Genomic DNA, 26,366 nt, shown 5'->3' on the forward strand with positions numbered 1-26,366 from the left:
AGAAAACAAAAACGTATATAAACACATTGATATGTTGTATTGGGGTGTCTGAATCTTGACATCAGGACATTTGATTTAAAAAGGCACTAGTTTATGATTACTTTGTTTTACTGGATTTCCCTGAAATGTTACAACCTTCCTACAAACTCCTGAGTATTTTCTCTCTTCATCCTGCAGTTTCTGCATTCTATGCAGAGTGTTTAGATAAGAAGATCCAATTCAATGCTCATATCTGGACCAAGTCTAAGTTCCTCGGCATGTCCATTGGTGTCCACAATATTGGCCAAGGTACCAGAAAGCAGTCCTTTGTACACTCCAAAGTAAGAACTCGTGTGAACCTGAAGAAGGCCTACATCACAACCTTTCTTTCCTCTTTCTGTTCAAGGTTGTGTGTCATGTTTGGAGCACGATGAGCATTACATCCTCACCTTCCCTAACGGATATGGCAGGTGTGTTTGTTTTATTATTTCTGTCTGTCTTTGTGTCATCACTGAAATAGAATCTCCTCGGTGATTTATGTGCAGTATGCTTCACTAACCTGAGTCTGTGCGTCCAGGTCCATCCTGACTGTGCCCTGGGTGGAGCTGGGCGGGGAGTGCAACATCTCCTGCTCCAAGTCGGGCTACAGTGCAAACATCGTGTTTCACACCAAACCTTTCTACGGAGGGAAGAAGCACAGGATTACAGCTGAGATTTTGTAAGGAACATGTTTTATGTTTGAATCAGTTGCGAGACTGAATTATTGACCCTGACCTACTTTATTGAACATCAGTCATTGATCATATCTGTTTCTCTATCAGTGCACCAAATGACAAGAAGTCTTTCTGCTCCATCGAAGGAGAATGGAACGGAGTGATGTACGCCAAGTGGGCATCAGGAGTGAGTCTCTTTTTTTCTTTTTGTGAAGTTTTGGAGGGTACAAAACTTTTAAACGAGACATCAATTTAACAATTTGTTTACTTATACCTAGATATTTAGTGATACAGTGAACATCATGGACTGGACTATGACTGGTTACACATTTTAAGCTGTCGTATTGTATTAATGGATAAATAAATGTGTGTTGTGTTTGTTTCAAGGAGAACACATCGTTCATAGACACGAAGCGGCTGGGCATCGTGAAGAAGAAAGTGAGAAAGCTGGAAGACCAGCTTGACTATGAGTCCCGAAGGTGAGAGAAAAATAAAGAGAGAACATTCATGCAAGCAACAAAGTCTGCACTTAGGAATAAACCTTGACTTCATGTGTTTGACTTTCACCCCTTCAATTTATCAGACTGTGGAGGGATGTGACTTTGAACCTGAAATCGAAAGACATTGATGCAGCAACAGAAGCTAAGCACCGGCTGGAGGAGAAACAGCGAGCCGAAGCCAGAGAGAGGAAGGAGAATGAGCAGCAGTGGGAGACCAGGGTGAGGCTGCCTGTGTTTTTCATCTGCAGAATAACTACATCATCATCATATTGAAATGGAAAACAAGTTTACAGATTGCCTAAATTAAGATTTAATACTTGTGTGTTTCTGCAGCTATTCCATGAGGATGGAGAGTGCTGGGTCTATGACGAGCCTCTATTAAAGAGATTAGCCTCTCAGAGGCACTAAGGAGACGACGCACACGCTGAAATACACACAAACATATGCATAAGGAAATGCACACAACAGAGTCTTCATAAGAACTCTTTTGCAAAAACCACTTCTTTTCCAAGCCTTGGAATGACTGATGATTGATTATGTATGTACACAGCTTTGCATTTGACTGTAAAATAACAATATGGAAATGAATGAAATCAAATGGAAAAGCATCTAAGATGTATCAAGATAATTAGTCCTTTCCTTATTTGGGCAATGTTACTTCCACCACCACCGATACCCACCACCACCCACCAACATGAGACTCAGCAGAGCAGAGACAGATGGGTAGTGTCTCATCTCTAAGCCACACCCTTCATCAGCTCCACAGGACAAGCCAGAGCCAGAGCAGCACTCCTTTCCTTTCATATTTACATTTTCTGGACAGGGGTTGCATTAGATGGGTGGTTGAAGATGTTCAAATCAAACAACACTTGACAAATAAAAATAGCGCTCTACATCTCAGGGAATCTGGTGTCTGAGGAAAGAAAGCTGCTGTCCCCTCTGAGAGTCTGACAGCCTTATAACGGTGGAATGAATGAATCTTCAACAGGGCGAAGAGAAACTCTCAGCTTGCCTGCAACTAGTTGTAACTGTTGTTTATATATAGATATACATATGATGGATATATAAATATATATTCTTTTTTATTTTCAATGCATTTTTTTGTTCATTTTAGTTTCTGGCAATAGTGTAAAATATTTGAGGACATGAATAATGATGGCTTTACATCTTTTCGAATCATTCCATTTCAAGTTTATTTTGGCACCTATTCCATCTTTAACACACTTTTCTGTGTTTCTCAAGTGTTATCAGAAGCAACACCCTGCATAAGCCATAACATCTTAACAAACTAATGTGGAATATATGCAATATATAGATCATCAGAGGACACAATTGGTTGTCCATTATGCCAAAAAGGTTAAGATAAGTGGCTAAAGGGACTTTTATTTGGGCAGAGAACAAAATCTTATGAAAATGTATCCATGTTACCTGAAGGCATTTATGAACAAATGATTGTTTACATGTATTTGTCTTTCTGGATCCTCTGATCCATGATGAGGACACAAGGCTAGAGTTGAGTGTGTAAAGTCTCTGTTTTTTCTGCAGATCACCTGTCCTCGTTTCTTGTCCAAGTCAATGGGATCAACTTGATGGGTTACTTTTGAGTTGTTGAAAGGTGATTAGAGTTTAAAACAGCAGTCGACTATTGATGCTAAACTACGGCCAGTGTTCCACCTCATCACTCTTTATTTCCACTTTTTTTTTTCTTTAAAGATTAACAACTTGAGGGCAATATTTCTCCTACTCAACACCACTGCTTTTCAACTCGTCATGTGTTCTCTTATTTACAGCTACATAGGTTAAAACGAAACACATTGATATTTGGATGAAATGCATAAATAAACAATTTTCACCAGAAAATTCCGGAGAATATATTTAAATATTGTTGCAAACTTACAACAGATGCTCTTGTTATCTTTGGGGTTAAAAGACAAATTCATCTTTATGAAAAGTATTCTGGTTGATCAATAAGCCATATGAACGCATATATAAACAAACCCATTCCCAGTGTACTAAACATACACATTACACAAGCACATTAAAAACCAGAGGCCTTCAGATGCAGCTGTTGAATAAACTCATCCTTGAAAGAATACAAATCAGACAAATACAATTAGCAGTAAAGGTAAATAAAGTATAACTGGTGTTTTTTCCTCAGCATTAAGACTTTGTAAGTTAAATTGAGGACTTGTAATACATTAGTCTTGCTCATTATCACCTGATGAAGAGCAATCAAAAAGTATTTTTATTCATTTTCTTCATTACCTTATATCAGAGTATACTTTCTATTGATGCACAACATGAAATCTTCCTGAGTTTAGAAATGTCATGTTTATATCAGATGAGCATGGCTCAGGCTCTTTGTGGACCATTGATTGATATCTATAAAATCTGATTTATAACATTATTCACTCTGACATAATACTGTCCACTGATGAGTTACTGTATTTTTTTAGAAAAATCTATCATTGAATTTTATCTCAGATGTATTGTTTTATTTTATTTGCCAGTGTATTTAAAGTGTTAAATAGTTTAATTACCTTACCAGGAGAACAGATAGATTTAGTTTCTTGCTTGGAGCTGTGAGACACATTTCAATGTTGTCTCCTTGAATATGGAGTTAGCTCAGCTCATACAAAGAGGGAGCAAACGCCAACGTTTCCAGCAAAGACCAGCAGGGGCGCTGCTGATATTTTTTCCCATCAGCCAGTGCGACTTCTCCTATAAAATCGCCCTGCACCCTTCCCTAGTCCTCACTCCTCTGCTGTTGGTCGCAAGGTATGTATGACAACACTGCTGTAGCGTTGTTTAGGCCCTAATTGTTTGAGACTCGTACAGACATACGATGTCTAAATATTAAGTTGAATGTCTTTATTAATTAATTTATTCTTCAGGATGTCTATTTATGCGTTTGCTTTATGTGAACTTTGACTGACTTGACTGTAAGTTAGCAGCAGGCCTCCGCCACGTGCCCCAGTGCACGTGCAGAGATGCATATTAGCCAACATGCTAGTTTTAAAGTCTTGTACTGCAGCATTGTCCCATGACTGTATGATGAAATAAATGTTGGTAGGGACATCTGAGTTAATCTGAAGAAACGCCAACATCTCTGATTGCGTGGGACAACGACTAAACTCTGCTTTACTTGGCCTTTAAGTTCGTTGTATTTTTCCATTAGTGCTGCTGATCATCTCGCAGCATTTGTTTTCTCATCTTAAATATTTATAGATCAGTTTAAACATTTAGAGCCGGTTTACTTCAACTGACTTTTTATAACTGCATATCCTGTGCTTGCAGGCCTGCTGAGTGTAAACTGTAAAATGAAGGCCGCCGTCACATGGTAAGCAGCTGGAATCACATCTTGTGATTTTAAAAAAGTGGATCGAAGTTCTTACTAAAAATCAGTCACTCAGTTGAGATAGCTGGCATGCATAAAGCTTGAAGAAAAGGGGACTGTATTCAACATCTTTAAAACTGAAGTGATCTCTCCTGCTTCAGGTTAATGGTGACCTCTTCATGGTTTGACTTCCACCAGAGGGCTCCATGGTGAGATTAAGTTACTTTATTTTACATATCTTGTCTTAAAGTCAATGATGTTTTAAGAGTAGTGGACAGAAACGATTTCTGAACATTTTATATGCTGAGACTTCTCCTAAGCATAACCTTTTACATTGTTGTCGTGTACTGTACTAAAAGGTGTTTGTCCACAGGGGCCCTGAGAGTGAAGAGATGCACACCAGCTAGTGCAGCAAAAAGAGGTAAGGCCCTTTGAAAGCTAGAAGTAGACCATGCTTCTCTGTTGTTCCATTCACTAGAGGCCAGTTTCCACAATGAATGATATTGGCATGCTGCATATAACCTCGCTTATTGTAGCATGAAATGTTTTTTTGTTTAAACGGGTCTTTTCCGGTTTAGCCTGAGTACCCATTAGTGATCTTGCCCCAATTTTAGGTTTTTATTTTTAAAAAATCGTGTAGTTTCTAAACGTGACAAAACGAATGCGTTTTCAAAACACTTAATAGATGTTTCCAGCCCAGTGAGGTCTTAAACAGTTTGTCTACATAAACGCAGAGAAGCATTGGTCTACCATAAGCCTGCGCTCGTCCGTGCTGCTGTGATGACAGTTATTTGCTACTCTTGACACAATGGATGACGATGCTTTCAACCCACCAGTTGATTATCTGAGGCACAAACGACTTGGTTTCTGTGATCCGTTTATATTTTTTACAATTGCTCATTTTATATGGTGTTCCCTCAGGTGTGCCAAGTTGGTGTCGTCAGCTGCCCAACATTTAAAAAGGTAAAGAACCAAACCCTCATACTTTCCACTCTCCCATAATCGACTGTCAATGATGATCTTGTTTACAAAACATTGGGAATCTCTCTGATTAAGAGTGAAAGAGTACTTTGTTCTGACGCAGTTCAGATTAAGCAGATGTACATTTATTAAATGTGGGCCTCCTATTAATGTTCTGTTTCTACTTGCAGATGGTGCAGCGTTGTATTCCTGGAGCCATTGTTGGCTTGGATAAAGGTGAGTTAAATGTCAGGCTTGACATGTTTGTACACATTGGCCTGATGCAGTGATGACTGCATAGTTCAGCAGATTAAACCATGAAGATTGAGCTTTGTCTTTCGCTCCTAGCTGATGCATCGGCTTCAATTAGCTGTCAAGCAAGCTGCTATATGAAGTGCTTATTAAAATAGTCTCTATGCATTTTCAGGAGTGTCCAACATCACTGGATGCAAAGTGAAGGTGAGTTGAAGAGCAGACTTGTAATAATCTTGAACTACTCCTGATACAATGATGACTGCATAGTTCAGCAGATTAAACCATGAAGATTGAGCTTTGTCTTTCGCTCCTATCTGACGTATCGGCCCACAAAAGCAGTGTGGTCATTTGCAAACTTAAATCATTTAAACCAGTTTGCATTTTTTACATTTTCAGATGCTATGGAGTTGACTGCATAAACTGCAGAGGTGAGTTCCAATCTGAGCAGTTTTTAATATGACATTAGATACAATGATGACTGCATAGTTCAGCAGATTAAACCCATGAAGAATGAGCATTGTCTTTCGCTCCTATCTGATGTATTTATTATAATAGTTGTTAACCTAAAAGTGTTCTGAAAGGAATTAAAAAAAAAAAAAAAACCTTTTTGTCTCCTGCAGAACTGTAAAACCTGGATGTCGGGTTCTTTTAGCCATGCATTGTTGGTAAGTATCATTGTAAGATTGGCACGCTGTAAATTGTCTTTCAGATGTGATGATTTTGAATCAGGTCGCTGATCTTGTTGAGGAAAGTGATGCAATATCTGATCTGTCTCATACCGCTATTAACTTTACTCCTGTGTTGAATATCACACATAACGCTTGTCTGTTTTTTTCAGATGTGACAATTTTCCACCAAGGGATTGTGATGGCATTGCACTGGATATTGCAAAGGCATGCATGGTAAGATCAAAAATAGCATATACTTAAAGTGAAAATATCTTTAATTAAAACATTTTTACAATTTAGTCTTAGTACAAGCTGTGCAGAGTATGGGATCTTCAACCCTGATTTATTGATGTGGACTGACCATGTGATGAAAAGTAATCACTGACTTAAAACCATGGAGGTTGTCATATTAGCTCTAGCTGATCTGGTCAGTGTGTACATGTTCGTTCTGATTCCCAGTGTGCATATTTACCTTACCCTACTGTCTCTTACAGGTTGAACTTCACTTCGGAGGCCCTGTTGAAGAAGACTGATGAAAGGTGAGACTCCTAACCTTATAAAAGGGTTACTCTTTGGGTTCAATGATGTTTTTTACAAATGTCTGACCTGAACTTCGATGTGGAAACTGTTGTACTGAGGAACCCTGTGAAGTCAATGTGATCCTGCCAATCACTGAGTTGTAATAAGGTGATTTTTCTTTCTAATTCTACAGGGAAAAGGCCCCCCCCTCACAAATATAGGTAAGCATTATGTTCACATGTGAAGTCTGTTAGTGTCACTAGTAGAAATTGTTCCGTAGGTGCATTAACTTGGCCACACTCCCAGTGATGAAAAGATTCTGCCAAATGATATCTCTTGATTATAACCCTTACCGTTCCATATTTTCTGAGGTCTTGTGGTCAAATGATGTCAGTTCTATCAGTTTACTGTAAAAGATTTGGCTTTTAAGGGAAATAATTTTTTCCTCAGGAATGAAGCTGTCGAGCCCTTTAGCCCAGAGTGGCAATCCTTGCATCTGTTGCTCTGAAGTGAGTATAAACCTCATGAACATGTGCTTGGACACATTTCAGTCTACTTTATGATCTTGTACAAGGGGTAACGACTGTTTTTGCTTCTCAGATTCGGTGCTCTGCGAGGTGTTGCCTGTGGGGAAAACCTGCTACTTCACAAACTTGCTGAATTATTGAACATTGTCAATAAAAAAAACATTACAAACGTATTGCCTTGATTTTTTTTTCTTTGTGCAAATATACAAGATCTCTATAAAACATGGTTTTCTAAATAAAGGTTTACCAATTCCTTGTAGTAATTTTAGCTCTCTGTAATGGTCTCAATTTAAGTAACTGCACGAAATATTACCAAAAAAAGAACGTAAAATTTCCTGGTTGGGAGCACGCTTATCCGGAAATGACGTAGTTCTCAAGCAGTTGCTGTACCTGAACCAGTAATGACAGTTTATGCATTTTCTCTTGGACCTCATGGGCGAGTCATTTAAAGTTTTACGTACATATAATAATCCTTACAGCTGCTATATGCTGTAAAATTAGAAATTGTAGCTAGATTTCATGCATATTAATAACGAGTCCTTGTGGGTGGGTGGGGCTTAATGACTACACAGCGCAATACAGGAAGCCGAAACAAGCGCCCGTTCTTTGCAAGATGTGGAGAGGAGCTAAATACTCTGCACAGGAGGCCTAGGTGCCCTTATCTAAGAGACGGGTCTGAATAGATGTGAGAGAAGTATCGAGGAGCTCACAGATGTTTGTCCGCTGGCTGCTGCCTCTGCTATGGACTCTGTCCGCACAGGCTGACTTCTTCCACTTTGACAGCATTTCCAATGTGTCCACCTATTATTTTAATTACTTTTATTGTAATATATGGGATGGAGATTGTCAGCCTAACCAAGACGATGCTACACAGCAAGGTAAGAAACTGAAAGGACTGAAATATTGGATGAGTACCGCTATGTAATATCAAATCAAATGTTAGTCACATTTACGATCTGCTGGGTAACAGGAACATCGGCGATACACTGGATTTACTGACCATGCTGCCATATGGTTACTCACTGGTTAACACCACACTTATAAATCTGACTGGTTGTTCTGTTGATGTGAGCAGTTCCGACCCGGGACATCTGGGCAGGTTTATCTCAGGACTACGTTAGCCTGCTGCACCAATGGTACTGTAGTCTGGGCCAGTGCTGTGAGTCTGGAGACTGCAGGATAACCAACAATATCACAGGTATCACACTCCAGCCTGTATATGTATTAATATTAACAGTATTAATATGTTGGGGTTTTTTTTTAAATGTTTGCATGCTCCTTTGTTAAATCAAATATTACTTCTATTAATTGCTGTCTGTATGTTGTGAATGTGACTTCTGCAGGACTCTCTTGAAACCTTTTAAGCTCAATGGAACTTTCCTGGATGAATAAAGGTTAAATAGCAAAAATATATTGGTAGCTTATTTTACTTTTAAAACCATGATGATCAATTAAATGGCTCGTGAAAGAAGACAAATTCACAAAAGAAATTGCTCATACAGGGGCTTCCAATCTTAATCTAATTCTCCTATTTTAAAAAATATATACAGAATGATTTTGATTCATCATGAGAAAAACAAATTCTATCCAAAACTAAAGCGAAGATGCACTAGAGTAGAGCTGCTGTCTTTTTCAGTGGTTTGTAGAGAGGCAATTTGCTATTTAGGAGTTTTGTATTTGAAGGACGTTTCCTGATTGCTGTTATATGTTAAATATCATAAAATAATTTATTTATTTAAAATAATATATCTACCTCAACTTTGGGTTACTGAGGAAGCGCACTATGTGTTTTTGTCATTTTCATGCATGCCACGTTTTTGTCCATGTGCAGGTCTGGGGAGGGACCTTCAGAAGAAGCTCCACGGGCAGCACCTGGTTCAGTCTGTGGTTCAGAAAGCTATCCAAGGTTTTATCAACAACCCAGAATCTAACAAACCACTGACGCTCTCCTTCCACGGCTGGTCTGGCACAGGAAAGAACTTCGTGGCACGTATCATTGCAGATAACCTGTACCGTGACGGGGTGAAGAGTGAGTGTGTCCGCCTGTTCATCGCCCCGTTCCACTTTCCACATGCCAGACTGGTGGACACGTACAAGGTAAGACATGCAGAGCCCCAGTTGGCACAGCTTTGATGTTCTGTGCCGAGAATATGCTGAAAGTGTGTTCTTGGGACCCTCTGCTTGCGTAATCAGATGTTTAGTCTGTGTTGTAATTTGGCTTTGGAGTAATAGGGATGCCTTTGGGCGCATGATTCAAATCAAACACAGATTATACAAATACTGACATGCATTGCGTGGTGTTTGTCCAAAGGTGAATCCAGATTCTAAAGGGTATAGTACACAAGATAACCTTTAAACGGATCCCTTCAAAATCTGCAGTATGTGTAAATGTGTATTCTGCATACTTTGCTCAGATCTGATGCTCAAGGCTGGCAATAAAACTAACACTTTTTATGGGTTCATTAGAAAAAAAGTCCAATCTGTATGTTTCAGGGAAAAAATACATGTTAACATGTTTCAGTCACCATATTTAGTTTTAAAACATTTTGGTTTACATTCTAATTTGATTTATTATACATGTCTAAAGTAAAAAACCCAAATGACTTCAATTCACTTTTTCTTTGTATTCAGGGCCAGCTAAGAGAGGCGATCCGTGACATGGTGCTGCGCTGTCCTCAGACTCTGTTCATTTTCGACGAGGCTGAGAAGCTCCATCCAGGCCTCATTGATGCCATCAAACCTTACATGGATCACTATGACAACGTGGACGGCGTTAGCTACCGCAGAGCCATCTTCCTCTTCCTCAGGTTGGTTTATATATTATGAAGGGCCTCTCTGATGAATCTCATTCAACAACTCGTAGTGCACTACACCTTTAACCCAGTTTTCATTGCTCATGTCTAACTTCTGCTGACAGATTGTCTGGTTGATCACAGATATATATGAGATGAAGTAGAAGGATAAGGATACACTTCATTGATCTGGGGGAAATTTGGTTGTTACAGCAGCTCCAAAAAAAACAGGAAATATAAACAGCAAGATGTCAACACTAACAACATTATAGAAACGAAAGAACAGTTCACAGTGATAAAGACAGTTAAACATGTTAAAAGATACTAGACTTCATGTTTCGGGGGGATTTGGTACATGTTGATAAAAAGGTGTACTTTCCCTTTTAGATCGTATACGTGCACTAGATATTCTGTTGATTTTGATTATGTAGAGTCAATGCTTGAGAGCTTTGGAGGCCAACAGTTTTCTGACCTGCCTTTCAGTGATGACAAGTGTATTAGTCAGCCACAGAATTATAACTTTGAAACCAAGTTATAAAACAGAGATTTTTTTTATTTACAACATTTCTGAAGTGGACTTTTGTTGAACTGTACACTGCCTGTGAAACGTAACTTCTTGCTAGCAACAGACAACCAAATAAGCCATTACAAGACAATTTAAACCTCTACAAGCATTTACAAACTAACTTGTAAAATAATTACAATCAACATTTTAAAAGAAAATTTGCATTTGCTATTTGATAAAATGAAAATGACACTGTTACACACAGACGATAACTGTGCATATTTATATATTTAAGTAAATTTATTGTACCTTTAATGTTTTATGGGAAAGGTTTCTTTATTGACAACCATAATCTGATCATTTGTCAGAAAATATGTTCAATATTTAATTCAATACATAACAAACTTCACTACTTTAGACCGCCAACCTTCACAATAGGACAATATGGTTAGAAATAAGCCGATCCTGATAACACAACTGTCAGCCATTACAGAGAATAACAATCATGTTTGTGACATGCATGTTATTTTCGTCTTTACAGTAATATAGGTGGAGCCACGATCAATGATGTAGCGCTGGACTTCTGGCATTCCGGTCAAAATCGCGAGGACATTGGCATGGAGGACCTGGAGCATCGACTACGAGCTGAAACTATGGAGTCTCAAGGTATTGTTTAGATGTTAGGTTCAAGTCCTCAAGTGGTGGCCAGAGGTCAAACCCTCCTCACTGATCTTTGTAATTGCTTACTTCGGCTCTAAGCCATTTCAACCTGGCCCGGAAGTGAATGATGTTGACACACACTCATGTTTATACGATGTTGGAGTTGGTGTGAGAGTTCTTCTGCTACAACCGACCAAAGAAGTTAGCTGAAGGCTGAATTATTGACCAGAAGTGGGAAGTATTAATTCTTGGTGGGAGTATTGGTATCAACAGCCCTTTGATATTTTAGCAAATATTTTTTAATATAAATATTTATCTTTGGAATTTTTATTTGTCTTTTGTTTTTCTGTATGGTTGTCTTCTTTAGGGGGGTTTGCCCAGAGTGAGCTGATGTCTGGCCACCTGATCGACTTCTTTGTGCCATTCCTGCCTCTTGAGTATCGGCATGTCAAGCTCTGCGCACGGGATGCCTATGCAGCTCGAGGGCTGGAGACAGACGAAGCAACGCTGGATGAGGTTGCTAAGGCCATGCTATATGTTCCCAAAGAGGAGAGACTGTTCTCAGCCCAGGGATGCAAGTCTATACCCCAGAGGATCAACTTCTTCCTTCCGTAGGCACAAGAAAGACAAACAGCGAGAAAGAGAGAAGCTTGGAGGATCTGCATACAGAGCAACTGAGGAGATGTGTCTCACCTGCTCTGCTACACGTAACACCACCCACCTAAGATGCAACATGTTATCTGTCCAGGTCCCCCAGAGAAGGCCAGGAAGCAGATTCAGTACTACGGTATAGGAGAAAGCAGCAGGACCCACCCTGCAGACAAAAGAAGTGCAGGGCGGTCATCAGGTGAGGTGCAGCTGCTCTTCCTCACCTGCCTGGGTTGAATCCTCACAGTATAAACACTAAGTGTTCAAGGACATTAGTGGTTGTTCTGTGTGTCATAGAGAAACACTGAGACCCTTTTTCCACACTTTTTTTATGTCTTTGTGTCTGTTTTTATTTTTTTTATTTTTTATGATTAGATAAGGCCATACTTCATGTGTCAGTGTTTGCATGTCAGACATTGTGCTTACATAAGCACTGATTATGTATAGATGTAGTTTGTATCATGTTTTAGCATCTTACTGTACCAGATATGTTTTATGAAGATGTTTATATGCACATTTTGTTTAACTATAAGTTCTTCATGTGTTGTAAACGGTATGGAGTGTATAACAGCTAGCAAACATGGTACTGTGATTACAGTGTTACTTGAAATTGTCACCAAAAAGCATACAAAAGTAATGAATCTTTTTGAAAGCTGTCTTTTTTGTGTGTAAATATGTTGGATACAGTGCTTTTAATTATTTATTTATTTTGTCAGTAATGCCAATGTTTTCATGTGACCTGAACCTGACACGAGTTTGGGTGTCTTCAACCCTACATACTATAACATTGTTAATTTGGGGTACTGTATATTTAACACGTTTCTTTATAAATGTTCATTGACTTGCATAATTTGTGTCATTCGTCAGTCACCTTCACTTAATCACACATAGGCATTGGCTGGTCTGCTTTAATGATCTTGCCTCTTAAGCTCTGAATCACATAACAAGAACGTCAGAAGAAGTAAGCTTTGGAAATGTGATTTCAAGAAAATAAACATTCACAGTAAATCAACAAGAGTTGTTTTGTCCGTTTGTTTTCACACCCAAAAAAGCGCTTTAGTTGGTAGAAACAGGAAGAGAAAAATCAGAAACTCTGAGATCTAACTAAATTGATATAAATCAATCAACACAAATAGTAGATGACAATATATTTAAATAAAGAAAAGGGTATAAACAAATAACTTTGTGAAGAAAATGATGATAGTCTGAGCTCTACAAGTCTTATTATATTTAATGACCGAATCAAGCACATCAACATCCTTAAAAAGAAAACTGATGGATTCACGAAAGAGACATTTTAAATGAATTAACAGATTTTAGAATTTTGCTTCATAGAGACTAAGTATTATTTTAACACATTTCAAAATAGAAGAGATGTTTTATTGCGGGGAGGATGTGCAACAAAAGAGAGATAGATGTAGGTAGGTAGGTAGATGTACAACATATAAAAGCAAGAATAATATGTATACCAGGATTTAACTTCAAAATTAAACTTTACAACTAGTTAAAGCATTACAGAAAATAGGCTACAAAATGTGAAGGATGTATACGCGAAGATAGATAGACAGATAGATGAGCCAGTTCTATTCCTCGTTTTATACCGTACTGATTTATTCTTGCCACTGAAATCAAGCAGCGCATCACCCTCCCTGGGCGTGTGTTAAACCAACGCGTGGTCTACCGCCATTGGCTAGAGCATCTATTCATCAAGGTTTCCGAACCTCCAATTGGCCGAAAGAGGTATCGCTTCCTTATTGAGGATCGGAGCCGGCGTCCAATCAGATTCAGACATCTGTTCCGAGCCGAGAGGAGAGCGGCTTCTCAGCGCTTTTCTCTGTCACATCACTGTATAAGCTACTGCACTGACTGCTGCACGCTTTTGAGAGATTATCCAGACCAAATAAATTATAATAGTATAGTTTTTATCTTATTAGCTGTGGTGCTTCAGCTCGGCACGATGACAGCCCTGTCTCTGCTGCTGATGGCCGTGTCGGCCGCTTCTGCTCTGGCCGAGTCCACTGAGTACTGGAGAGAACAATTTGAAGATGGGGGTAAGGTCTTTTACTCGCTATTATGCTTGTACTATTGCACTACTTTAATCTGACAACCTTGAATTATAAATGCACCATAACAGTTTTTAATCAGTGCAAATGTGGCCGAACCGCTATTATTATTTTTTATTTTGGATGATTGGCGTGCTCTAATGACAGGTTATAATTTAACCTGCAGCTCTGTGGTGTAATGTTTGTTTTAAGGTCATCTTGAGATGCATTTAGTATGTATTGGCACCATTCGTCTTCTGACTTCACGCCCCTCTCTCTTCCTCATCGTCCTCTATACCTCATCATCAAACCCTGACGTCTCCCCATCCCCCAACTGCACATCCCATCTCCAGTCGTTTACTAAACCCTTCTTCCCCAATCTTCCATTTTTTCTGCTCCAATCTTATATTTAACAAGCAGATAGGATAGTCAAATACAGCAGCATCACACAGCCCTAATGCACCTTCAGTGATCAGCATCATCAGTCTGTGATAAGCAGCTTGTGAGTGACTTCTAAGCAGCTGAACCTTCTTGTTTGTGCAGATGCCTGGAAGAGTCGCTGGGTTGAATCCAAGCACAAGTCAGACTATGGCAGCTTTGTCCTGACAGCAGGGAAGTTCTATGGAGATGCAGAGAAAGATAAAGGTGAGTGAAAAGGTTAGGTTTTTTCTAACCTCTGACCTGCAATATGATGGGCATTTCCTTATTTAGAGGGATTGAGATGTGTCAGTGTGCATCCTCACTTTGTGTTTAGCTAATTTAATAGGACACTATACATATGGAGCAAGAAGTGAAATGCACTTTATCAACTTGCGCTCGAGTTTAGATTTGGCACTGTCTGCTACTCATTTGATTATTGTTTGATATGTCCTTCCCAGATTAGATTATGCTGAGTGTCTTTAACTATAAATCTGAAAATGTACCAATATCCCAGCCAAATCTAGTATTGCCCTTGTATACTTTAGGGCTATACATGACATCATCCCATAGGGCAGTCCCCTCTTTGCTGTACAACTTGATAAAAGAGTCATTAAAATGTACAACTTTTAGAAATTACTTTACATGGAAGAATTGTTCTTGGAGCTGCTTGATGTCCCCATAAAAAGTATTCAGGTCCGAAACTTCTTATTTTGCCACAGGTCTGCAGACGAGCCAGGACGCCCGCTTCTATGCCATGTCATCGCGTTTTGATGACTTCAGCAACCAGGGCCAGCCTCTCGTCATCCAGTTCACTGTGAAGCATGAGCAGAGCATCGACTGCGGTGGAGGCTACATTAAACTGTTCCCCTCCGACCTCAACCAGGAAGAAATGCACGGAGATTCTGTTTACAACATCATGTTTGGTAAGCAGGTCGTTTCTGCTATGATTGCATATTTTTGCTTTTCATGTTTACAAACGTTCAAAAACATGATCAACTGATAAAATGGTCTTTAACTCCAGTGCGTTATGAATTGTCTGATAAAGTGTTTGGATGACTTCTTTTCTCTTCTAAGGTGGATCTGAGATATTTTTTAAAAATCATATTCTTTGTCTTTGCCTGGTTTCTACTTGTAACCTAGGGAGAAGATTTCACTTTTTCACATTTCTTTCACTGCTTGTCTGTTTAGGTCCTGATATCTGTGGCCCTGGCACAAAGAAGGTTCATGTCATCTTCAATTACAAAGGCAAGAATCACCTGATTAACAAAGACATCAGGTGCAAGGTGAGACAACCATGCATGCTAAAAGTGTTAGATTAAGTTTGAAGGATCTTAATATTTATTTTCCATATTCAAAGCTTTTTTGTATTCTTGTCAAATATTAGTCGTCCCTCAAGATTTAAAAAAAAGCATTTTATTGCTATTGTCTTTTCTTGTTACAAACACTTTGAATGTGTTTTGTATGATAAAGAGATGTATGTAAATCATTAGGAAACACAACTCTGTTTGAAAGGCTGCTGACATTTCTTTTAAAACCCCGCAGGATGATGAGTACACACACTTGTACACACTGATAGTCAACCCCGACAACACTTACGAGGTCAAGATCGACAATAAGAAGGTTGAGTCTGGCAATCTGGAGGATGATTGGGACTTCCTGCCTTCCAAAAAAATCAAGGATCCTGAAGCCAAAAAGCCAGAGGACTGGGATGACAGGGAGAAGATTCCTGACCCTGATGATAAGAAACCAGAGGTCAGTCTGCTTGAGTCAGTCTGGAAATCTTTGTGTAGTATTGTACTTTTATGCACTTATCTTTCCTTAACATAAACACACTTGATGTGTACAGTAAAACTTTCAGCTGTTAGAAATGTCATTGATATTCCTTTGTGAATCAGTATTCTCAACTAGTACTATCTGGGGTTTTTTTCAGGACTGGGACAAACCTGAGAACATCCCAGATCCTGATGCCAAGAAGCCTGATGACTGGGATGATGAGATGGACGGAGAGTGGGAGCCGCCTATGGTCTCCAACCCTGACTATAAGGTGAACAGCCAATAATCATAGCACTTCATATGTCATGATGGGTTAGTAGAATGTTTGGGGTAAAAAGTTACAATATTACAATATCTAAGTTCAGTGGAACTTAAAATATCTTTCAGAACAAGTTTGTCACTTTTTATAACCCTAAGCTAATATTGAAGCAAGCAAGGTGTCTATCCCTTTTTTTTCATACACTTCTATGTCAACGGTTGTTACGGCATTTTAGATTTTCCTGATGTTAATCTTTCTCTTTGTGCTTTTTTGTTCTCAACAGGGTGAGTGGAAGCCCAGAGAGATTGTTAATCCTGCTTACAAAGGCAAGTGGATCCACCCTGAGATTGATAACCCAGAGTATACAGCCGACCCAGAGATCTACAAATACGACAGTATTGGGGTGATTGGACTTGACTTGTGGCAGGTAAGGAGATATTGTGGCTGACTATCCTGTTTAGTGTTTTACAGACAGACAAGCTAATATTTGACCACCAGAGAAGGAACATTTACCTGCTGTGTGCTTTGCCTTATTATAAATGAAGTCAACTAAAGTTAATAGCTCAGGCTAAATAGTTTACCTTTTACACTCGAGAGAAAATGAGATTCTGTGGAAAAAAACACATTTTGTTATGTTGCTGTTCTTTTACTTTTTTATCTACTTGTATATGGTGTCTGAAAGGAAAAACTAATTCATGTTTTATATTTCATGCAGGTCAAGTCGGGTACCATCTTTGATAACTTCCTAATCACCAACGATCCAACCATGGCAGAAGAAGTAGGCAATGATACATGGGGTAAAACTAAGGTAAGCCAAATAATCTTACCTTCCTCTGCTAACTTTCAAACTTCATGTTATACATTTAGGGGCACAAAGCCGCTTGTCAGTGTGTTTTGGCCTTTAGTTTTTTGTGGTGGTGAGGGGAGGTGATGGAGCTTCTCATTGTGATGTTGATTAATTGCTGCATCATTTTGGTTGTGCTATTTATGTATTTCCCCGTCTTTCAATATATGCTCACAGGTCACCGGCCTTGTCTGTTATCTTCTCACTTCTTTCATTTTTTCCTTCTTGGGGAGCCAAAATGCTTCCACTCCTCCAATTTAGAGGACAGTGGGGCATCCTCAGTTTTACAATCTTGCTCTGCAGCTGCTGACCCTCACCATATTATTGTGATTAATTTTTCAGATACCAATGTGAACCTTGACACCTTTAAATCAATTTATCGTGATTTTACGATTAATCTTTACATCCCTAGTATAAACCCACATTTAAAAACTGTGTTTTTCTTATTCAAATGGAATTATCCATAAATGCCTCCTTCTAGAATTGAGCATTTATGTTAAAGGGTACAAATTCTTGTTGTCTCCAGGTGGCAGAGAAGAAAATGAAAGAGAGTCAAGAAGAGGAGGAGAGGAAGAAACGAGAGGATGAGGACAAAACAAGGAGAGAGGAGACAAAGGAAGAGGACGAGGAAGAGGAAGAGAAAGATGATGAGGAGGAGGAAGATGAAGAAGAGGAGGATGGCATGGAGCAGGAGGAGGAAGAGGAGGAGGATGAAGACACAGACTCTAAACTTAAGGATGAGTTATAAACGCTATGCAGGAACTGCTCAGATAGTAACTTAACTGTCTTTGTCAATGAGCCAACTGCAGACTGAGATGATGGACCCTTATGACTGGCACCCAGGGGTGGGGTTGGGGGGGCGGGGGGTTGGGTTTTTCATCTGTTCATTTGTTTACAAAGCAAGGGAGTAGGTGAAAAGTGGCATTTATTGTTCTTTCCCTATTTCCACTGTGCTACTACTACTACTACTATAAAACATCTATGACCAACAAACGGGGACTGGTGATGGATAAACGTTCAAAACGAATGTCGATGCAGGAAAGCTCAATTGCTCTGTAGTTATACCACTAGACTGTATATTCGAATGGACAGCGTGCTTCAGCTTTCTCCCACTGAACTGGATGAAGCCAAAATAACCCTGTGATGGATGCAGACATATTGCAAATTTGTCATTACTGTGTCATATTCTAAATTCTTTAGAAGTTTTTTTTTTCTTTTTCTCAAGTGACAGTACTACTATGCAGTAGAGATTGTATGGATCATTTTCGCCTAACAGAAACATATTTAACTTACCAACGGCATAAAGCCGGGGTACAGCCAATTGCAGAGCAGATTCTTGTTTGGCTTTAAAGTAGATACTCCTGGTAAACTACGTTCAGGAACTCTTGTGTTGGTGTTCAGAGAGTGGGAGGAAGTGTCTGATGGGCATTTCAATTTTAAAGTGTGACCCGTGTAATGCTGCCAGTCAGCAGGGTGAGCTCTAAATCTTCTGGCATTGCTTTAAGCCAGGCTGTCCATTCTTATATGGTCTATGTTTATACCCAACAAAATGTGTACATTGCCATATTTGTCCTGCAAAATCTGGGTTTTATGAAGTATATGGTGTGATGACATGAAAAGATTTGTTTAGTGTGTGGATGATAGTGATTGAAAATGTTTTGTTTACCTCGTGTTTACTTTGTGTCATTAACCTGTATTTTATTAGTTTTTGCAGTCAGTCTATCTTATTGCACCTGTAAAAGCGTCATCACTCTGAAGGATTCAACATGGTGTACCATCATTATGCAGGATATTTTGCCTACTCTTTTGTAAGTTACATGATTCAAACATGTGTATCAGGACTGACCCCATGTATTTAAAAACCTATTGAAAAAAAAAAGCTGTTGTGCATAGAATGGTAAAACGTGGTGCTCCAAGATAAAGTACCATACATAGTTTTTTACTGTATAGTTAACACTTTTACACTCAATGCACTTACTGTGGTCTTTTGTGTCTAAATAAACTGCTCGAATCCAAAATGTACATGAACAGAACTCCATTAGAAGGAATTTTCTGTTTATATGGTACCCATTCATGTTAGGTTTACTCATTGATTATGTGGATATATTTCTAATATCCCATGACAAAACCACCGCGGTACCTAACAAACTGTCACAGCATCCCAAATGTAGTCTAAAAGATGTTCCTTTTGTCAAATCAATCAATCTTTATTTGTATTGCATCAATTCATAACAGGTGTTATCTCGAGACATTTTACAAAAAACAGGTAGAGAACCTTAAAGAAATTTTGTACTAAGGTAATAAATGAAGTGGGGAAAATGTCATGTTGCTGTATAAAAAATAAAGGCAGGTGTTATGTCCAAAAAATGGAAGAAAATTATTTCTTTCATTGTTTGATGTTTTTCTGTTCAGATCTATTTTCAATGACTGGCTTTAGAAAGTATCATTTTATCATTTTTGTGACTTATTTTGCACAAGCGAAGGGTAATTTCTGTGTAGATTGGTGAACTTAAAAAAAAAAAAAGATATTCCTTATTTTCATATTATCCTACTTTATACCTTTACTCCATCACTTTTCAGAGAAAATAAAACCACTTTCTCTCCACTGCACATATATACGACAGTTTTCGCATACTACCTGCAAAGAGTGAACAAAATAATGTTAAGTAACTGCTTGAGCAAATAAAAAAATCTTATACTATTTAATAATACCTGTGTTTGATTACCACTTGTGCCACAGCATAGTTCAAATTTCTCCTTCCTGAGCTGTCATGTATAGCAATTTATGGAAGAATAAATCACACTACCAATGAGGATTTTGAAGTCTCTTTACTCAAGCAGTGCACAGACTCTTACACTATACAGCTGTGGGAGAGGAACTCCCCGAACACAGAGAAGTGTCAGTATTTAAGCACAATACAGAGAACAATAGGTCAAGCTACTGAGCAACAGAGAAGTTATTACTAATCTGAGAGGCCCAGTTTTACCATTTTTCCACAATTCCCAAGGACACCTGTTTAATCCCACTAAACTTTAATACTTCTAAAAGAACCAGACACTTCATTGTATGAGCATAGCACTCAGTTAAACACTCAGTATCTTTCCATAATTTCCTCCTTGCTCATACTTTGTTACTCCTTCTTTTGTAAACGTACTTTAGATTCAAAAGTTAAAGTCTTTCCCAACCTTTTGATGAACCCTCATCTGCCCTTTGACCTTTAAAAATCTGAATCGAAAGGAGGTGTCTGCCCCTTTTCTGAAGGCCAATTGCTAAGACTGTGTTGAGGAATGATCAATACTTCGGGGAGAGTCTTTGTGCACACACTAAGGAGATTGATTTAAAGTACAAGAGGTTTCAGAAAAGCGTTAAAAGCATTAATAAGGGCATATTTATATTAAGATAGGCCATGGGTCATGAATTATTTGGAGAAAACAGACAAATCAATGTAAAATTATACATTTAGCATCCCCATATAACTGGAATGTAATGATCCTTGTGTTTAACTATGAGGTTATCCGCGACTGACTGAAGCTCTGAAGAATGAATCGTTAATGATTTGGGCTCAACCCTAGTCGAGATTAGCATTAGTAAGCTTCATTATAAAATGTTAAACTAATAGAGGACACATTTCTTCTGAGGTAAATGCTGATGTTCACAAATTAAATTATTGGATTTACTGCTCTTCATATTGTCCTTGTAATGCTATGAGGTTTTTTTTCCATTTTAACTCAATTTTCGGAGTATTTGGTTAATGAAGAGTCCATTCTCTGTTCAACACAATAGTCAATGTTTGCACCTAAGCTGTGAGTCAGCAGAGAACCAGCCCATCTGTAAGAGACGATGACTAAAAAATAGATCCTGTTCAGTCTGCTTATCTCCTCTGCTTCACGATGTGGTTGTGTGATTTGTTTCTGCTGTTTGATTTGAAAGGACTGCTCCTTTTTATTTTGGGGGTTCTCCTTGTGATGTATGTGCTGAAAAAAAAGGATCCACCCAACTTTCCGAGAGGACCTCCATCTCTCCCTCTTCTGGGAAACGTTTTCAGCATTGAATCGAAACAGCCGCACATTTACCTTACCAAGGTAAGATGACAGTGTTATCATTTCCTGTTATTAAGCAAGTTTACATGATTCTGGACATTCTGTAGACTTTTCAGCCAAACAAAAGTGACATTTAATAATACTTTCCTACTTTAAGTACTTATTAAAGAATCATTCTCAAAAGAAAATGATTGAGAACATCATGAGGCATCACTCCAATAGAAAATTAAGTATTTTTTTCTTTTTTAAATAGCCTAAAATCTAAACAAAGAAGGTTAGAAATATGCATCTTATCAGAGTCACATGCTTGACCACAGGCCTCTCATTCTCTGCTCCTCATTCACAGCTCACTGATGTTTATGGAAGTGTTTTCTGCATACGTCTTGGTAGACACAAAACAGTGTTTGTGTCAGGCTGGAAAATGGTGAAAGAAGCCTTAGTGACACAGGCTGAGAACTTTGTTGAGCGACCTTACAGCCCGATGGTGACCAGAATTTATTCAGGGAACTCAGGTGAGTCATAAAGAAAGCATTCAAATACAAAGTATTTATATTTTAGCATTTAACCTGTATAAATAATATTGAGTGATTTTGCTTCTGTCTCAGCTGGTCTTTTCTTCAGTAATGGGAGTGTGTGGAAGAGACAGCGGCGTTTTGCAATGGCTATATTGCGTACCTTTGGTCATGCCAAGGGCTCCATAGAGCAGAAAATCTGCGAGGAGAGTTGTCATCTGCAGGAGGCGATGGAGAAGGAGAAAGGTTTGAAAGGCAACAAAACAGAGAACAAAAAAAAAAGAAACAGTTAAAATCACTAAGTTTACTGACTGAAAATGTAATTTCTTCAGGTCTGCCTTTTGACCCTGTGCCTCTCTTAAATTACGTGGTGGCAAACATCATCTGCCAGATTGTGTTTGGGAGACGCTTTAACTACACTGACAGAAACTTCCAGAACATGTTGAAGAATCTGACGGAGATGGCCTATCTGGAGGGCTCCATCTGGGCTCTAGTAAGATCTCGAGAAGTTTGGACAAAACTGTCAACATAGCCCTGCAGACTGGGACATGGTACTGATCGTATGCTAACAGGTCATCAGACTGGTACATGGTACTGATCGTATGCTAACAGGTCATCAGACTGGTACATGGTACTGATCGTATGCTAACAGGTCATCAGACTGGGACATGGTACTGATTGTATGCTAACAGGCCATCAGACTGGGACATGGTACTGAGCATATGCTAACAGGTCATCAGACTGGGACATGCTGTTCATAGCTAACAGGTCATCAGACTGGGACATGGTACTGATCGTATGCTAACAGGCCATCAGACTGGGACATGGTATTGATCATATGCTAACAGGTCATCAGACTGGGACATGGTACTGATCGTATGCTAACAGGCCATCAGACTGGGACATGGTACTGATCGTATGCTAACAGGCCATCAGACTGGGACATGGTACTGATCGTATGCTAACAGGTCATCAGACTGGGACATGGTACTGATCGTATGCTAACAGGTCATCAGACTGGGACATGCTGATCGTAGCTAACAGGTCATCAGACTGGGACATGGTACCGATCATGAACATTGATTCACATTAACTTGCACGTCATGTGTTCATTTTGCCAACATATCATTTAACTCACATATCCTCTGCTTTCTGTTAGAAAACGTATGAAAACTAACTTGATTTTTATTTCCTGCAGATTAAATACTTTAGCTTCCTCAAGTAAAAAATTGTAGACTTTGTATATTATGAGAAAACTATTTTAGTGTAAGCGATCTAAAACATGTCTGTTTCCTATCCAAACAGCTTTATGATGCATTCCCACTTCTGATGAGACACCTGCCAGGGCCGCACAATGATATCTTCAGTAACTACAAATGTTTGGAGGCAATGATCCGAGCCGAGGTTGAGAGACACAAGTTGGATCTGGACCCCAGCAACCCACGAGACTACATAGATTCCTTTCTGATAGAGAAAGTAGGAACTTCACCAAGCCAATAAATTTATGAAAAATCAATGATCTGAACAGTAAAATAAATACCAATGATGTATTTTTTCTTTGCTTGACAGCACAACAGAAATGAAGAGATGGGTTTTGATGACGGGAACCTGGTTTTATGTTGTCTGGATCTGTTTCTGGCTGGAAGTGAAACCACTTCAAAAACATTGCAGTGGGGTCTCATCTACCTGATCAACAACCATCATATTCAGGGTCAATGCTATAATAAGGGAAAAAAGGTTAAAGATTAAAAAGAAAGGATTTCTCCAAGTAATCAATTTAAAATCTTTTATTTCAGTCAAAGTTCAGGCAGAAATAGATGCTGTGATTGGACCAGCACGACCGCCTACCATGGCCGACAAACAAAACATGCCATACACGGATGCTGTGATTCACGAGATCCAGAGGATGGGAAATGTAGTTCCTTTAAATGGACTAAGAAAGGCCACCAAAGACACAATGCTGGGAGGTTTCTTGGTACCAAAGGTCATCAACTTATGATCTAAAGTCTTAAGTGGATCAAAATAGGCATTATTAGAAATTCTTATTTGAGTATTATATATATACATTTTTTATTATTATTTTATATCAAACAAAACAGTGTAATTCAGAGCTGTTTATTACTTTGTCTTGTTCTCATGTTCCAGTTTCATTCACTTATGTTTTTGCAATTTTATGAAAAAAGTTCTAATTAATTGATATCTGCCTGTTGGTGTTTGCAGGGAACCTCAGTGATGCCCAACCTGACCTCTGTGTTATTTGATAAGAACGAATGGGAAACTCCTGACACCTTTAACCCTCAACACTTCCTGGATGCCAATGGAAAGTTTGTGAGGAGGGAAGCATTTTTACCTTTCTCTGCAGGTAACTTTTCCACCTTTCTGATAATTCTATCTGATCATCTATTTAAAAAAAAAAAATCCATTGTCCAAAATCCAGTTTTGGACAATTAAAGCACAAATATTAAAACTCCTTCAGTTTTCAGAAACATTCGTTTACTTAAACATGTAAGTACAAAGCAGGAGTATTGTCAATGTTTCTATGCTTTTTTTTCTCTTCAGGAAAGCGTGCATGCCTGGGCGAAGGTCTGGCAAAAACGGAGCTGTTCCTGTTTTTTGTCAGTTTGTTTCAGAAGTTTGATTTTTCAACTTTGGATGGAGTTGAGTTGAAAACAGAAGGAATCACTGGAGCTACACGTGCGCCTTTTCCCTTCAAAATCTATGCAAAAGTCCGCTGAAGCCTGAAACCAGTAAACTACAGACTGCAGCAGATTATTCAAAATATATAAAGCCTATTTAATTAATATAGTACATAGACAAAATACTAAACGTTAAAACTCAGAAAATGCATTTTTTGTGTGTGTGTGTGTGTGTTTGGGGGGGGGGGGGTGGAATTATGAGCATATTGAATGTTATGGTAGCACTACATTTCAAAAGAATATGGGTTAGTGGCAACAAAAGACACAAGATAATTCAAAGCACACCTGATGGGGCATCAGTTCATGAGAGGTCACATACATTATAATGATGAAACAGAGGCTCGAATCTCATTATATGCAGACAACATTATCTTCTACCTGACCAATCCAGAAAGGTTTATTCATTACCAACTTTGGAACACTATCAGGGCATAAAATAATCTTCACCAAATCTAAACTAACATTATATTAATTTGTGCTACAGACTCAAATATGACCATTGTTTTAAGTAAACTATTAATTTTTTGGATGACTCCCGTGTTTTGCCATTACCCACAAGCCAGGCTATGACTATAGGTTGGTTGTTAGTTGATTTTTTTGGCCATTAAAGGTTACTAATTATTTGAAAGAAAATATACGTATATTTTTTTCTAAATGTAATTCAAAAGCCTGCGTTACTCTTGTTATTTTGTGACACAGCAGACAACAAGCAGGCGAGGTTTATCTAAGGTCAGTCAGCACAAAAGCATCCCGGGAGAAAGACTGTATTTTTAGATGATTCCTAAGCAGAGGGGCCTGATAAATTAAAAGTAGAGGTACTACTGCAGGAGGTCAGCAGCAGAAAAGCTGTTATAAGCTGTAAGAGCAATGTTTACGCAGGAATACAAAAAAATTATGCAAGGGATGCGATAAATATAATAAATGTTTAAAAACTGAAGTGTCATGTGTTTGCTTTACTTTAAAATATCACTCAGATTTGATCATAAAAACATCATCATTTTCAGTTAACTTAAGACATTGTGTAACTGTTGTTGTTTGTGGTTGTAGTTTTAATATTGTCGCTGTTCTCTGTTGCATGTATTACTTTGTTTGTTTTGTCTTTAGTGTGTTATGTTTTGTCCTTATATTACTATGTTGTACCTATGTTTTTGTAAATATGTTGTTTGGGCCCCCCCCTGAAAACAACGAGATACACCTCAAGGGGCCGATGATATATATGCGAACCGCCCCAGTGTGCGCTGGAGGTCCAGACCACATCATCCGCAAAAAACATTACTCACTTAATAATGCACCTCTAGTCAACACTGGAGTAGTCAGCACCCCGTCCAGCAGCTTACTGTACTTATTGCAGCAAATTATACTGTTCTGTGAGCATGGCCTGCTGCAGGCTTCTTAATTACACAGGTGTGGCCTGATAGGCTAAAATCAGAAGAAGGCCTTAAGGGGATAGCTCTATCTGCAACACAAAGAATAAAAAGTGACAATATTTCACAGAGATGCTGCATGGCTGTCAGGTGAACTACCTAATGGCCAAATGAATTATGTAACTACAAGTTACATATATTTGTAACTTTTTACAATAAATAGTTGTTTTTTTATCGCCCACTAATAAGCAAACGTTTAACTGATGTGAAAAAGTAGATGTTCACAGTTTATCTGTGTTGCCTTATTAAAAAGAAATCAGGTCCCGTCCCATTCCGCCAAAGCTCCAGCGAA

The 26,366-nt window shown here is 38.7% G+C and overlaps 4 protein-coding genes and 1 long non-coding RNA gene across 9 annotated transcripts in view; all 5 read left to right on the forward strand.

The window, feature by feature from the left end:
• The window catches only part of osbpl9 (oxysterol binding protein-like 9), a 29,488-nt gene extending 26,752 nt beyond the window's left edge, over nucleotides 1-2,736 (forward strand). For all 5 annotated transcript variants that reach the window (XM_079349817.1, XM_079349818.1, XM_079349820.1 and 2 more), the window contains 7 exons: nucleotides 178-288; nucleotides 386-449; nucleotides 557-697; nucleotides 801-879; nucleotides 1,080-1,171; nucleotides 1,276-1,411; nucleotides 1,526-2,736. In XM_079349817.1, coding sequence (XP_079205943.1) covers nucleotides 178-288; nucleotides 386-449; nucleotides 557-697; nucleotides 801-879; nucleotides 1,080-1,171; nucleotides 1,276-1,411; nucleotides 1,526-1,600 — 698 coding nt within the window. In that variant the 3' untranslated portion in view covers nucleotides 1,601-2,736. The remainder of the gene's footprint in view (nucleotides 1-177; nucleotides 289-385; nucleotides 450-556; nucleotides 698-800; nucleotides 880-1,079; nucleotides 1,172-1,275; nucleotides 1,412-1,525) is intronic.
• Nucleotides 2,737-3,966: 1,230 nt separating this feature from the next.
• Nucleotides 3,967-7,629, forward strand: LOC306828593. Its single transcript, XR_013779759.1, has 13 exons — nucleotides 3,967-4,532; nucleotides 4,691-4,738; nucleotides 4,903-4,950; nucleotides 5,451-5,492; nucleotides 5,681-5,726; nucleotides 5,917-5,948; nucleotides 6,141-6,172; nucleotides 6,365-6,409; nucleotides 6,583-6,646; nucleotides 6,907-6,951; nucleotides 7,125-7,152; nucleotides 7,382-7,440; nucleotides 7,532-7,629. It is a non-coding gene; the product is annotated as an uncharacterized lncRNA (long non-coding RNA).
• Nucleotides 7,630-7,880: 251 nt separating this feature from the next.
• Nucleotides 7,881-13,078, forward strand: tor3a (torsin family 3, member A). Its single transcript, XM_079349960.1, has 6 exons — nucleotides 7,881-8,336; nucleotides 8,534-8,656; nucleotides 9,290-9,555; nucleotides 10,090-10,265; nucleotides 11,297-11,421; nucleotides 11,783-13,078. The coding sequence occupies exons 1-6, from the start codon at nucleotides 8,171-8,173 to the stop codon at nucleotides 12,028-12,030; spliced, it is 1,104 nt and encodes a 367-aa protein (XP_079206086.1). The 5' UTR covers nucleotides 7,881-8,170; the 3' UTR covers nucleotides 12,031-13,078.
• A 758-nt stretch (nucleotides 13,079-13,836) lies between these two features.
• Nucleotides 13,837-19,652, forward strand: calr (calreticulin). Its single transcript, XM_079351351.1, has 9 exons — nucleotides 13,837-14,114; nucleotides 14,649-14,750; nucleotides 15,245-15,448; nucleotides 15,714-15,808; nucleotides 16,068-16,277; nucleotides 16,456-16,569; nucleotides 16,841-16,984; nucleotides 17,273-17,365; nucleotides 17,928-19,652. The coding sequence occupies exons 1-9, from the start codon at nucleotides 14,021-14,023 to the stop codon at nucleotides 18,147-18,149; spliced, it is 1,278 nt and encodes a 425-aa protein (XP_079207477.1). The 5' UTR covers nucleotides 13,837-14,020; the 3' UTR covers nucleotides 18,150-19,652.
• Nucleotides 19,653-21,292: 1,640 nt separating this feature from the next.
• On the forward strand, nucleotides 21,293-24,705 carry LOC306828505 (cytochrome P450 2J2-like; the record flags this gene model as incomplete). Its single annotated transcript, XM_079351020.1, has 9 exons — nucleotides 21,293-21,484; nucleotides 21,789-21,954; nucleotides 22,048-22,200; nucleotides 22,287-22,447; nucleotides 23,260-23,430; nucleotides 23,524-23,665; nucleotides 23,751-23,938; nucleotides 24,175-24,316; nucleotides 24,514-24,705. 9 exons carry the CDS (start codon nucleotides 21,293-21,295, stop codon nucleotides 24,687-24,689), a joined length of 1,491 nt encoding a protein of 496 aa, XP_079207146.1. The 3' UTR covers nucleotides 24,690-24,705.
• Nucleotides 24,706-26,366: the final 1,661 nt, after the last annotated feature.

This window comes from Symphodus melops (assembly GCF_947650265.1).
Source record: "Symphodus melops genome assembly, chromosome: 8".
In the NCBI taxonomy this organism is placed as follows: Eukaryota; Metazoa; Chordata; class Actinopteri; order Labriformes; family Labridae; genus Symphodus; species Symphodus melops.

Coding starts and splice junctions, on each gene's coding strand:
- tor3a (XM_079349960.1), top strand. CDS start 8,171: ATGTTTGTCCGCTGGCTGCTGCCTCTGCTATGGACTCTGTCCGCACAG. Junction 8,657..9,289: donor GATAACCAACAATATCACAG/GTATCACACTCC, acceptor GTCCATGTGCAG/GTCTGGGGAGGGACCTTCAG. Junction 11,422..11,782: donor TGAAACTATGGAGTCTCAAG/GTATTGTTTAGA, acceptor TGTCTTCTTTAG/GGGGGTTTGCCCAGAGTGAG.
- calr (XM_079351351.1), top strand. CDS start 14,021: ATGACAGCCCTGTCTCTGCTGCTGATGGCCGTGTCGGCCGCTTCTGCT. Junction 14,751..15,244: donor AGATGCAGAGAAAGATAAAG/GTGAGTGAAAAG, acceptor ATTTTGCCACAG/GTCTGCAGACGAGCCAGGAC. Junction 15,449..15,713: donor TGTTTACAACATCATGTTTG/GTAAGCAGGTCG, acceptor TTGTCTGTTTAG/GTCCTGATATCTGTGGCCCT.